Genomic DNA, 14492 nt, shown 5'->3' with positions numbered 1-14492 from the left:
TTCATCAATTTCAATAAAAATTACGAGTACCATTTCAGCCTCAAGTTACAAGAATTTTTGATACTTTTTATTTGTAAAAAAAATAAGGTTCATGAAAAAAAAACTTTTTCATTCCAAAAATATGTTAAACAAAAAAAAATGTGGAGAAATTTTCAAAATATTTCGTCGTATTTTCTCGGAATCTTGAATAAATAAAAAAATCGGGCTTTAAAATCGGTCCTTTCAGTTTTCATTTATTTCTAAGTGACCCAAAATTTCTGCAAAAAAAAAAAAAAATAAGTTCTTATTTTTTTTAATTGCAAGCTTACTTTTGAAGTTTTTTTTTTTAAATTTAAAATGTGTTCCAGGTACCAAATTGGAGTTTACGCTAAAATTGTTCTGTTGAAAAGCTATAATAGTCCAGTAAATAAAGGAGTTTTACCCTACAAAAGGTCCGGTAGTTCTAAATTTTGGATATGTTGTTAGGTATGGTTAGTAGATAGAAAAACCAAATTTCCACAACCACGCCCCCTCCGCCCCCTTCAGCATCACCGAAAAACCATAGAAATCTGGCACTTTTTTCACTTTTATGCCCATAACTTTCTTCTGGTGATTTTATTTAAAAAAAGTTGTTGGTAGACTTGTAGAAAACATAATTTCCTACAAAAATGACCTTGGTAGTATTTTTATACAACTAAAAACAACGAAGTTATGAAGCTTCCAAAAACATATAAAATTTTGGATTTTGCAATATTTTCAGTTTCTTGTCACTTAACAGTGCTATAACTCTCTAACAATTGACTTTTACGCAAAAGTCTTCATAATCAATCTTATAGACAATTTAACTACCTAAAATAAAATGTAAACCACTTTGATTTTGTGAATCAAATAACCGAGTTGGAGCTAAAATAGTAAACAAGTATTTTTGATAGTTTTCGACACTTTTTGAATTATCCATTAAATGAAGGATTTGTATCCCACAAAAGGTCGGGTGGTTCTTATTCTATATATAATCAGGTTTTAATGGTAGATTGAAAAAAAAAATTCATAGCCACGCCCCCTTAACCATACTCCAAAAACCAATTCTGTATTTTATCAGTTTTATGCCCATAGCTTCCTTCTGGTCATTTAAATGTGAAAAACTAATGTGCAAAGTTGTAGAACACATAGCCATAGAGGAAGGAATACCTTCCTCTATGCACATAGCGGTGGGCTATGAGTGGACAAAGGTAAAAGAACTGGGGTATGAGGGGCAGGGTATCAGGTGGGGAAATATAGGAGTAATAGGTGCAGTTGAAGATGGTGAATTATAAGAAAAGTTGGCTTCGTTGAATTTTTTTTCAAATTGATCGATGATATGTGATCTTCTTCGTCGTCATCAATTTTTGGGGAGCAGGATCTTGCACACTTTTAATGGGTTGCAATACGTGGCATCCTCTCGTCCAGCCCCATTCCAGAGGATTTTTCTCAATACCCATCCACGCCATGATCTGGTGATAAGTCCGGAGGAAATGAAAGTGTGCTGCATCTGTTGTAGGCGGTAGTTTGCACAAATTAAGTTTTGTTGAACTGCTCATAAATTTGAAATATCGAAGAGAGCTTAGAGATTGACCACTGTCCTCGCCATATAAAGCCAACAAGATATGTTCTTCCACCTCCGATACTTTCTGAACTCTGGCATTTGGGTCCTTAACTTCTCTGCAGCTTCAAGTACAGAAGGGTATTTGAAACATTTTGCAAAATTTGTTTTTTTCCGAAACCAAAGATGTTTGAGGTGTTGTCACATTCACTTATGGCATGAATTAGTAAGACGTTCTCCATAGAATTGAATGTGAAAAATGAGAATTCATCAGATAAATTGATCCTCCCAGGTTTTCGAAGGTACACGTTCTCGGCTCTAGGTATAGTAAGTCGATGTCTTCCTCAAAAATCTTTGAAGCTCTATGGTACCTGCTTTAGATACTAATTCTGGCGCAACTGGAAGAAAGCATCCGTACAGGGGTGGTTGTGGTTGCATGATAGTAGAAACTTCAAGTAGCTGCGCCTCGTGGTGACTTGATGAAAAGCCAAGGAATGTAATCATATCAATGAGAAGCTTAGGACCTTCCTATACATATACACTTATTCCTGTTAGAAGGGAGGAAAGGAAGGATCGGGCACGAGCAGCAGCTATAACAGCATGGGATAAGGCCAAACATTTCCTTTTCCATTTATACAAAGGGCCACTCTTATTCTTCAGTATTACAGTTTCAAAAAATAGAGGATGGGTACTCATCTGTACTGTAAACTTTAGACCGAATGACTTCCAAAACTGTGCCTGCAGCTGCTTTGACTACTCTTAACCTTTTAACCTTCTCCATACTTCTTAGGCAAACAGGATTTCACTGTTCTATTATCAATTTTATAATCACCCGTATTGTAAATTACAACTGTCAATCGATTGTTGATAAATACTGAATTTTGGGATTTTTAAAACAAAATTATATGAAAACTGGTCAACTGGAATTTTGTAATTAGATTTCTTTATAACGACTAGGACCATTCTCTGCTTTCAAAACTTTTTTAAATTAAGGAATAAGACATTAAAATTTAATTTGTATCAACTATCGATTGATAGTTGTATATTAGGGTGGTCCTTATTTTACTCTTTTCGAAAATTGAGTGCGACGCCCTCTAGATTGGTTCCAAATGAGGAAAAAAATACCCTATTTTTTTCAAATTTTTACCTGTGACAATTCCTGGCCCTATTTTGATAAGAAGTCACTATAGCAGGGGCGATATTCTGTGTCCAGTGTTGGGTAAATGGCGGATTTTTGATATAAACTTCTTAATGAAATATGGTCAGGAAGGGTTAGGAATAAAAATTTGAAAAAATTAGGGCTTTTTTTTTCCTGATTTGGAACCATTCTAGGGGGCGTCCCCAATTTTTTGTTCCTAAGGACCAACCTATTGTATATAGCAATAAGGCTGAACCTCCTTCAATCGCACTTGTCAACTCATCAACTCATGTATGAAACTTCATAAAACTGAAAAATTGCAGAATTGGTTTTTAGAGTATAGTTAAGGGGGCGGAGGGGCATGGCTATGAATTTTTTTTCGATCTACCATTCAAACCTGATTAAATATAAAATAAGAACAACCCGACGTTTTGTGGGATAAAAATCCTTCATTTAATGGATAATTCAAAAAGTGTCGAAAACTATCAAAAATACTTTTTTACTATTTTAGCTCCAACTCGGTTATTTGATTCACAAAGTCAAAGTGGTTTACATTTTATTTTAGGTAGTTAAATTGTCTATAAGATTGATTATGAAGACTTTTGCGTAAAAGTCAATTGTTAGAGAGTTATAGCACTGTTAAGTGACAAGAAACTGAAAATATTGCAAAATCCAAAATTTTATATGTTTTTGGAAGCTTCATAACTTCGTTGTTTTTAGTTGTATAAAAATACTACCAAGGTCATTTTTGTAGGAAATTATGTTTTCTACAAGTCTACCAACAACTTTTTTTAAATAAAATCACCAGAAGAAAGTTATGGGCATAAAAGTGAAAAAAGTGCCAGATTTCTATGGTTTTTCGGTGATGCTGAAGGGGGCGGAGGGGGCGTGGTTGTGGAAATTTGGTTTTTCTATCTACTAACCATACCTAACAACATATCAAAAATTTAGAACTACCGGACCTTTTGTAGGGTAACCCCCTTTTTTTTAGCTTCATTTATTGGACTATAATTACTGGCAATTTTTTTTTTCAAATCGGTTATTATAGCATTTAATAAGCTTAAATTTTGGACATAAATAAATAATAATATTCTTATTTTTGCCTGCAAATTTCAGTCATATTCTAGCGGAGTTAAGCACTATGGTAGCTAACAAAAATGCCATTTATACAGTTTTAAATCAACAGCTACAAACATTGATGCTAGCCAAACTTATTTACTTTTTAATCATTATATTTTGTCCGTTAGCTTCAGACTTATTTTAGTGAAAATTTTAATAACTCAAAAACCATTAGAGTTTTAAATATTTGGTTTGAGCAGCAAATATGCCTTTAAAATCGACCATTTCTTGGATTTATATTTTTTGTGACTTAGATACAAAAGTGTCCGTCAAAGTAAGGAAGGTAAATTCTTTCAAAAAAGCACAATTAATTAATCACTTCAAAATTTCGCCTGAAAATATACTAAAATTTTGGTTATCGTTAAGTTAAATAGCTTTGTGAACTACAAAAATTTATGCCAGTTTATTATTCCATAGTGAAAAATTTTTAAAATCGTTTGAGATTTTTTTTAAAACGTATTTAATAGAAATTCAATAAACAAAAACTTTGGTATACAAAATTATTACCTTCTTGAAACAAAGTTTCAAAAATTACGGTTACCTTAACTCTGTTGTAAAAAAAATTCGTTAAATGATATTGAAATAAAAGAGCCGCAAGTCATTCATTTAAATATTTACAATTATCTTGAGGCTACATTTCCCAAAAAAAATCAGTATCTTTTCAAAAGTGGAGTTTTTAGCTTGTTGTTGCCCCCCTGAAACATTTCTGTAACAAACCAAACAAGATCTCACAAAAACCGTACGAATTAAATTTTTTACTCTTATCTTATTTTTTAAATATTGTTTTATCGAAAGTATATAACAAATATTACACGGTTGATCTTGAAAGTTTGGTTTTCAGGAAAAAGAATTTTGTCTCCCTAGCCTAAACTAAAAGGACTTTCTTTTCAGATTTTCGGAAAGTGCTTGTTGGTTGTTTGAATTTATTTACAAGAATTTCCTTCCTTGGACTCATTATTTTATTGCATAGATTTCGAAATAAATAATTAACTAATAAAAAATATTGAATTTTAAAAAAGTAGGATGTGTTTTTAGAATAAAATGGAACTCCTTAACACGTCACTAATTTTGATGATTTCGGTTTTTTTTATTAACTTTCTACTGCATGAATTAATATTAGCGGACGAAAAAATTAAAAAATGCTTTATATAAAATTTGTTTATAAGCCAAATTTGTCTTCGTATGCATTAAGGGGTAAGAAATTTTACTAATTTTATTTATTCAGATTATGTAAAGAATACAATTAAAAATATCAAAAGATGAATATTTATCATTTAAAAACAAAATAAAGTAAAATAAATAAATACATTGCATTACAAAAGGTTAAGAATTAATTCAAATTTGGGTCACTTTAAGCCATGGAACCGAGAAAAGCAATTTGTTTTTTCCGTTATACAGGGTGTCCTAAAAGTCAACGTCGAAACGAAAACGATAGATAGGGTAGGTGGTGGACATATATTTTGTAAGTTATGAGCATTAAAAAAAAAAACCAAAAAATGGTCAACCTGTGACGGTTTTTCATGTACCGTGACTACAAATCTTAATTTTTCAGAACCTTTCAGAATACAAAAACTTAAATAATATGAAAAAATTACCTAATAAAAAAGTCGGATTTCTTAAGAAAAAAAAAATTTTTCATCTCGGTCATTTATGGAATATTCTCAACAATGTTATACCATTTTGAAAAGAGAATTGAACACACCAACTTTTAAGGTAACTTGTCGAAACATCGTAGTGCATTTTTTTTATACTACGGTTCATTGAATTAGAGTCATGTAAAATTTTTTAGTACTTAGTTGGGCAAAAAAGTAATTAATTGGGAAAAACGCACTTTTTGAGTTGTAAAAATAACAATCCTTAGTGTACTTATGAGACAAAAACTTATAACCGAAATAAAAAATGTTTTTATACACTACATATTTACTTGCCATGAGACTAAAAAATAATGTTAAAAGAAAAGATCATAAAATCATTCTGTTTTGAATTTTTTCTATACTTTCCACTGAATCAACGCACTGTGCAAAGGGGCTCCATTTTTGAAGTAAAACATAGCTTCCAAGCAAAATAACAGTGTAAAGGAACAAAATTTTCCAAACAACAAAATTTAACAAATTGTGTACAACCCCTTATATTAATGCATATGAAGCCAAATAAGGCTTCCGTAATTTTTGCCCTCCCAAGACCTGGCCAATAATTTTGCATACAAACAGACAAAACCATATCTGGCTTCGTATGCAGTAGAGGGTTAAATTGTTGCATTTTAAAAAAAGGGTTCCTAATTTTTTTAATTTCTATGTTTTTTATGGGAACTCAGTAAAATTTTGAACCAGAGTATTTGATTGTTGTGGTTTAAAAATTAATAATTTTTTTCTAAACTTATACATTTTTGACCCTACAATAACAAAGGATTTTAATAATAAAAAAAATAATCGTTTGTTGTTCTGTACAGTATAAAAGGTTTACTCAAGGTTTGTCAAATTGCTTTAAATCCATCACATGTTCTTTACGGAATTTCGATAATTTGTTTTTGGTTTTTAATATCACTTTCAAAGACAAATACTTCCCACATAACATTTTTGAGGTATTGAGATTTTTTCGAAAACAAAATCCGAAAATTTTAAAACCAACAAAAACATCTTTAATCAGCTGTAAAAAATATTTTCCAACTTACCATGAATGTCATCAACGCATATTCCCAAATCTTCACGGTAAGTCTGCAAATATGGTAAACACCGACAATCACATATTCCTTCTGGATCCATATTTTTCTTGTCATGTCGCAAATCTGTCAAAAATAAAAACATAAAAAAGGAAAAGAAAAATTTATTAAAAAATAATTCAATAGTAGGTAGGGACATAGACAAGACATCCTCCTTCTCGTGTTTGCAACAGTATGCAAACTATTACTTACCAGTTTTATCGTTTCCAGCCATGAAAAGTCCTGCTGTTCCGCTAGATAGCCCCACGCAAGTGTCCATGTTACAAGTTGACATGCCTTAAAAAAAAAAGACAAAAATAAAAACTTCAGTGTGAAAAGTGTTAAATTCTTTTCTAAAGAAAATTGTACGTTTCTTTGCACACAGGACAGACAGAAGATAGAATCAACAAAGTCTCTCTGTCTTAAGGAGTGGCTGCTAGTGCTAGCCACTATAGGTTTTGACGATACAACCAAAAGGCTTAAAACAAAACGGTTGCGCATGTTGGAGACAATTGTGTGTGGTTAGTGTGTTTTTTGAAGATGTGGATGCAACCAACTATCATATGGCCAAAGGAGAAAGAGACAACTGAAAATATTGGTTGGTAGTGGGTTAATGCCGTTTTGTTGCATTGCATGTTTTGTTGCGATTTATTTGTCGTGTTTGTTTAATGTTATCTAAACGAGGCATTAAGGCGTTTTGTTTGTATGGCTAAGAATATTTTACTACTTTGTGGATATTGGTTTGCACTTTTATTGCGTGGCTGCTGCAGACGAGCTTAAAGGAAAAAAAGGAATGTGACACAGTCAAAGGCGGATCGGAGGTTTAACAAAAGTGTAAACAGTCTTGGATGGAGAAAGTATCAATTGGCCTTTGATTATTCGACTTCAATCCAAACTTTGACTATAAAAAATACATGAAGTAATTTTGTAAGAAATTTTCATTTAATTTTCGTTAGAAAAGATATAGGAAAAAAGGGTACCGCCATGAAAACGCCTTAAGGCTTTGATGATGTGACTCTCAAGACTCGCCTTTATAACGTGACCATTGGCTATAGATATTATAGAAAAAAACTGTCAATTGGAAAGGCGGAAAAGACTCCCATGCCCATGAAAATTGTAGGACTGAATTAGGTGTTGTTATTGTGTGGAGTTCATGTAGGCGCACAATCTATAATTGAGATGTCCCCATATGTCCGTGCTGCGGTCTAGTTCTTGCATAAAAAAACATGGAGCAGAAGTTGTTAAATTGTTTCGATGTCAATAATTTTATCGTTCAATCGAGTGTGTTCCAATTTAATTGAAATTTTTACTAGGTTTTGTTATGTTGTGGGTGGAAAAGGTTTTGGACTTTTTTTTAGACACGATTTATATTTTAGAAAGAAAAAAGGAAAAACAAAGTTGGAAATGAGGAAATCTGATCAAATTGTTACATGTTTATATAGGTTGATTGGGATGTAATTCTTGGAGCTCTAAGGGATTGGCAATGTTGATGTCATATCTTAAGATCTGAATGGAATTTTGTACTGCTAGCAATTTAAAGTGCCAAATGTGAATAAACAGAAATATCTTCTTATTATTGAGACCATTCAACAGTATTTTATAAATGTAAAATAGGCATCTACAAATTGTGTGCCTCACACAGCAATTTTTACCATCAGTTTTTTCACTATTACGCCTGAAACAAAAATACAACCAGGATTCTAATAAGTACCTGATGATAAAAGATGTACCTACCATCAAAGGCCTCAGAAGTAGGACCTAGTAAGAAGTATTTGCCATTATAATTTAACCGATTTGACCCGGTTGAATATTTGAATACATTTGGGTTTTGTAAAAATCTTTTAATTAAAAACAAAATTTTCGAATTAGTTGACCAATTTTTCTGAATCGGTTTGTACCGGTTTAAAGTGTTTGATGACTACCCATTGATAACGCGATAGTGTTTTAATCGGTTTTAACCTGATTAATTTAACATATCTTATCACTTTTAAATTATTTCTGAATTCTTAAATTAACTTTTTCCTGAACCGGTTCATCTGTTTTAGATTGCTATTATTGCGTAAAATTTTGTTGAATGTGGACTTAGGACTTTAGGAAAGCTTATTAATTCGGGGATAGTACTATTCATCACTATCAACTTAATGACCATTTTATTAAAATATAACTTCGGATTGGATAGCTCACTTTCACTGGATCATTAAAATCTAACTTTGAACTGAGTTAACGATTTTTTTCTGAATCCAGTTTTTGTATAAAGCTGGTTGAACCGGTTCATTGGGCTTGAATCAATTTATTGTGTTTGAGTTGAAGAAAAAATTTTTTTTGAAAAATTTAGGGAAATTAAAATAAGTTTTGAAAATAACCCAATCGGTTTAAATAGTATTTTCATAACGTTCGGAAGATATAATTATTTGTTGTGATAACAGGGCAAAACATTAAAAAAAAGCTATAACATCGGATTATGACATTTGAAATTTTAATGGATCAACTTGAACCGGTTCATTGTGCCTCAGAAAAACATTTTTCCGGATTTATTTATACAAACTTTGTATTTTTTCACTTGAGTTTGTTAAAATTTATTAGCTTTATCTTAAAAGAATTGAATCGGTTTATTGCATTCGAAGTTTAATAAGTTCATCTTGTATGTAACATTTCCATTACATTAATTTTGTTTACGGATTTGTGATGTTATAATTTCATTGCTTAACCGGTTCAATAAACATCCATCGGTTTGAATTGTCCCCGATTTTTAATGAATCGGAAGAAGTCCATTAAAAACCGTTGAAGCGTTTACTTGTGATTTACATTTGAAAAAAAAAAAAAATTACTGACAAAAATGTGTATATTTCAACCTACATAACAAGATACCCTAATTTTTGTTTTAACTTTTAATTTATCTGACATGTTTCGAACCGGTTTAATGTTTTAAACGTTTTAAAAGATCATTTTTTCGAAAGGTTTTTAATCCCGGTTAGTTTTGTAAGAAAGTAGCATCAACTTGTCTCAATCGAGTTAAAACTTATTGTAGAATTAATTATTTTAAGTAATACCCAAGTGGTTTTATTTATTTAGAGTAAAATAGTTATTATGTTTGGAAAGCTTTTGTGGTATAATCAGCCTCTCAATATATAACCTAAATATCAGCTTTCAATAAATTTAAGTTGAATCGGTTATTTATGATTCAAATTTAATAGAGCCAATTGACTGAACAAAATATTTTGACCTCCTCGTTTTTCTACGCGATGAACGAAAAAGCGTTACTATTTTTTTTTTGTTAAAGATTCAACCGGTTCAATGTCATTGATATTAATAATAAATCACCTTCGTAAAACTAGTTTTGAAAATGATAGTTTTATTTCTTTTTCTGAATCGGTCCAAATCAACTCATTGTTTTTCATCTTTATATTCCTTTTTTAACTCAAGTGATTTAAAAAATCTTCACTTTTATTAAAACGGACTTCACTTGTTGTTGATATTGAAATTGAGTTCCCACTCAACCGTTTCAACCGGTTCATTTTTAATTTTTTTTATTTTGTAAAAATATTTTTTTGCATTTAGTTTTCTTTGGTCAGTACAAGTTTCCTTTGTATCGGAGTATAAAATTTTAATTTTTTTTGTTTAATTTTTTAAATTCTGTATTTTGTCAAAAAAAAAAAAAAAATGATTACATATCCGACAAAGGAATCAAGAGTTATTTATAGAAAATATGAAAAATAGTTCCCATAAGCTTATACCATTTACGAGAAATCACTTAAAAAACCTTGGCCATCTTCATGTGTACTCTTTTTCAGGCCTTCAAGGTGTTTTTTCTTCTTTTTTTTTGTTTGTAAAAATGAGAAAACTTTGCATTATCAATTGGACTTGGACGTTTTCTCCTATAAAAGGAATTTTCAATGCATCAGAGGTCTCTAGTCAATATACAAAAAGCCTGTTGCCCCAAAGCCATATTTTGTAAAATAGAAAATGCATGTGTCTGTCAGTTGAATTTATACTAACAAAAGACAATTGTCAAAATGTGGTTTTCCCTCCGCATCCTCGCTTATTGAAACCGCAGTAACTAGATAGACCACTACAACTTATTCACTTGCCATTGTGCCATCCTTCCGAATCCTATACAAAAAACCCATAAAAGGAAATAGGATTCCTAATTTGGTCTACACACGCAACATCTCCATCATATGGCGACCGACTGACGACTTTAAGTTTTAAGAATACCTAAAACCTAGCCTCAAAAAAAAAAGAAAAGACTTACCATTCGTACGAAAAACATCGCCATCATGTTGTCTAGTCAAATTGATGACTTGCCCAGACATTGGCTCATCGGCAGCAGCAACGTCTCCTTCAATGTTGCCACGACCATGACCGCCACCGCCACCGCCACCACCTCCGCCAACATTGCCTTTTCGTATCGAATCGCCTAGCGGTGGCACATTGATGATGCCCGGCGTCGGTATTGCCAGTTGGCAGTTTAATTTCGATGCGATAATCATCAGAATCAGTGCCGAGCGGTAAATAATTGCACGTGGTAACATTCTAGCATAACGCCAATGATGCATTGAAGCCAGTGCCAGGATATAAATAGCGTTCTCTCTCAGTGCACACTAGAGCCCTCTAACGACGATATATCCAAGGGTGGTGGCGCAATGCAGGTGATCCACAATGGGTGATATGCTAATTGCAGTCACCACCGTTCCAGCCCTCCGCTCTTCTACTCATGGAATAAGAATGAGAATGAATTAAATGCTATCTGCTGCTAAAGCTTCGCTGATGGCATAGCCTGCGGCATCGATAAAACTGTTGCATCCTCAGGAGAGCGAGCGAGCGTGCAAGAAAATCGTGACGTGACGTTTACGTCGCTTGTCGATTATGGCGCTAGCACTGATGTTTCGTTATTACTTGTATCTGCAAGAAGAAAAGAGAAAATGAAAGTTTTTTTTTTTGTTGTTGTTGTTTCGTTCTATTTTATTGTGTTCGAAGAAAATGTGATAAGTGTAAACAGAGCTTTATAGAGAAGAAAATAGGTTAGTTGTTTGTATGTGTCATTAGAATAATCATCGTGACTAAAGGATAATGGCTGCCAAACATAAAAATGTAAATGTCAAATTGACAGGAAGAGGAAAAACTGTTGAAACGATATATCGCTAAACACAATGCGACCATAAACTTGCGGCACGTTCTGTTCTTTCATTCTGTGATGGTTGTATATAGTTTGTAGAGAGAGATGAAAGTCTATTTTTTCGCGTGACTAGAATGACCACTGGGCAAATTGGTGGATTTTTTCGAACACGTGACAGCGCGTCGGTTAATACAAATTGATGATACCTGACAGGATGTCAGATGATAGGGGTTTGGTTGGTTTATCGGAATTTTTTCGTTTGACGTATGCAATTTGTTTCGAGTCTTCAACAAGATGGAAATCTCTTAAAATGGAATTGAACGGAACTTGTTTTGTGATGTTTTTTTTTTTAAAGTTATGTAGTGTGAATGATGGATGTTTTGATTTGATGAATGGTTTGTACCTTTGGGGGCAAAATGCTTATTGGTTGGAAGACTATAGCAGTTAAATGGAGAAAATGAGATGGGAAATACAATTATTGGATTTTTTCTTGTGGGAATGTATCAAAAATGGACAGTTTGACATCTCTGTCAGTGTGGGATTTTTGCGGGGATTTCCATTTAAGGATCTGCAAATTATCATTCCCAATCCGTGTCTGAGACTGGTTTTGTCAATCTACAGGTTTCTATTGTTTTTTTTAGGTTTGGAGGTCGTTAGCAATAGACTAAGATTAAAAAAAAGCGTAATTTTATATTTGTTTAAAACCATTAAATTTTAGATTTCCATACATTTTGTTGAAACAACTTATCTACTTTTGGACTATCTCATCTTTATACTGCATCTTTATTAATAGGTTTTTTTTTAAAATATAGACATATATAATATATTATATGCTCTACTCTCTACATTACGTTTATTAAGTAGTTGCTTGATTGCAGTCTTTTTTTTTTTTTTGACTGACCTACTTGAAAAAAATCTACTTTATATTAAAAGCCACCGTTACCCCAAAAATTTGAAAAGGTGCATATTTTGTGTACACTATACTTGAATATCTAGAGAATCTTGTTCTTATTCCATGAGAATCTTGGTTTTGTGCTGGGAAAAAGACCATGATTTCTCCCAAAGAGATTTCATTCTTGGATTTTTAAAAAGATTTGTAAAAATTTAAATTTTCCATTAATTTAATCGGAATTTCACAGAGTTAGGTTAGATAAAAAAATTTGAAAAAGGACAAATTTGGTTAAAAAAAAGGTAATCCATGAAGACAGAAGAAACAAAATAAACTACAGACCACACCTTCAGACATATCGAGCACTTCTCGCCAAATAATCGTAAGCGCCAAATTAGATTTTGAATTATGGACAACATTCAATTGTATTTTCGAAAACCAAGAACGAATAAGATATAACTTTTTTGTGTTAATGTAATCAGGAATTGTTCAAGAATACATTGACATCGAAATTGTCTAAAATGCTAAAAAAAAGTATGGATAGTTGAGGTGCAAAAGTTTTTGTCCGCCGAAGAGAATAATATTTTACCAAATTGCGGCTGATATAGCTGTCCGCGTCCGGGTAAGGGAGTGTCCGTTTAAGGAAACCAAAAATGTATGAAATTTAAATTCAAGATCCACGGTCGTGACAAATTGTCCGCTCAAGGGGAATGTCCGTCTAAGGGAGGTGTCCGTTATAAGAGCTTTCACTGTACTTTGAAAGAAACTCAACACCCAGCCTTAGCGAAAAACTGGAGGAAGTCATTCGAAGGAGGCTTATTACAATTATTTACTAAACACCACCTCCACTGCAATCCATCAAAGCACTTCAGAGACGTCATTTTATATCACAACTCACAGCTTTGAGATAGCAAATAAAACTAAATATGTATCTAAAATGGAGAATTAACTTCACTCTTGATTATTGCGTGTCTTTAAAACGTGACCACGGTTGTAAAAATTTCAATTGAAAAAAATGCTTTGAAATTATATAAATATTACATTAAAAATAACTATCATTAAAAAAACTAAAGAACTTTCATTGATGAAAAAACTTTATTGCAACCGAACAAAATTTGGATCAAAAAGAAAAAAAATTTATTGAAACTGAAAATTATTTGCATTAAAAAAAATATTTTTTGCAAATAAAAACTGGGCCACATAGCAGCCCAGATTGTAAGAATTTCGACGAATATTTAAAAAAAAATGGATACATTTGGCACTGATTTTCTTTTTGACTTTTCAATTTTTAATGCAAAATATTTGCATTTGCAATAAAATTTTATTTTCAGTGCAAATATTTTTCATTTGCAAGAACATTTTTTTAAATGCAAAATGTTTGTATTTACAATAAATATTTTTTATTAATTTGTAATGGAAAAAGAAAAGAATTACAAAATTGTTGTTTATTACTCTGGACGTGGAATTATAAAACAGCCAAGAAATCTTCCGAAAGTTAAACAAAATTTAAATAACTTATTTTTTTTTCAATTTGACACACATAATTACAACCAAAAAGGTATTACTTACAATTTAATTTTCAAAAGTGGCTAATTTAAACAAAAAAAAACCTGTCTTAAAATCCCAAATACCGTGTAATGACTAACAGTTACAAGCTAACATTGTTGAATTTCTTTATATACTCGAACGTAACTCATCCCATAGTAACTCACACATCATGGTGTATGATGAGGCCATTACTCAAAGTCTAGGTAGACATTTCTTCATTTAATCATTTTGCGCGCATCCTGCCCTTGGAGGTACATCATATACATTATATCCTCCACCCGAAACTAACTTGCCAAGTAACCACCGTTAATGTTAATGTACCACTATTCTATACTTTACTCGAACGAAAGAATTTTCATCTCTCAATTTTCATTCCTTCGTCTAGGAAAAGAATTATGACTTGAAGCGGACATCCTCGCCTTTAAA

General features: G+C 32.1%; 1 protein-coding gene across 1 annotated transcript in view; it reads right to left on the bottom strand.

The window, feature by feature from the left end:
- The window catches only part of LOC129905304 (uncharacterized), a 29986-nt gene extending 18925 nt beyond the window's left edge, over nucleotides 1-11061 (bottom strand). Inside the window, exons 1-3 of the mRNA XM_055980755.1 lie at nucleotides 10766-11061; nucleotides 6727-6810; nucleotides 6487-6600 (exon numbers count right to left, since the gene is read on the bottom strand). Coding sequence (XP_055836730.1) covers nucleotides 6487-6600; nucleotides 6727-6810; nucleotides 10766-11045 — 478 coding nt within the window. The 5' untranslated portion in view covers nucleotides 11046-11061. The remainder of the gene's footprint in view (nucleotides 1-6486; nucleotides 6601-6726; nucleotides 6811-10765) is intronic.
- Between the last annotated feature and the right edge of the window lie 3431 nt (nucleotides 11062-14492).

This window comes from Episyrphus balteatus, chromosome 1, assembly GCF_945859705.1.
Source record: "Episyrphus balteatus chromosome 1, idEpiBalt1.1, whole genome shotgun sequence".
Lineage (NCBI taxonomy): Eukaryota > Metazoa > Arthropoda > Insecta > Diptera > Syrphidae > Episyrphus > Episyrphus balteatus.
Note: the sequence above shows the minus strand (reverse complement) of the source record. Positions and strands in the feature narration are given on the sequence as shown.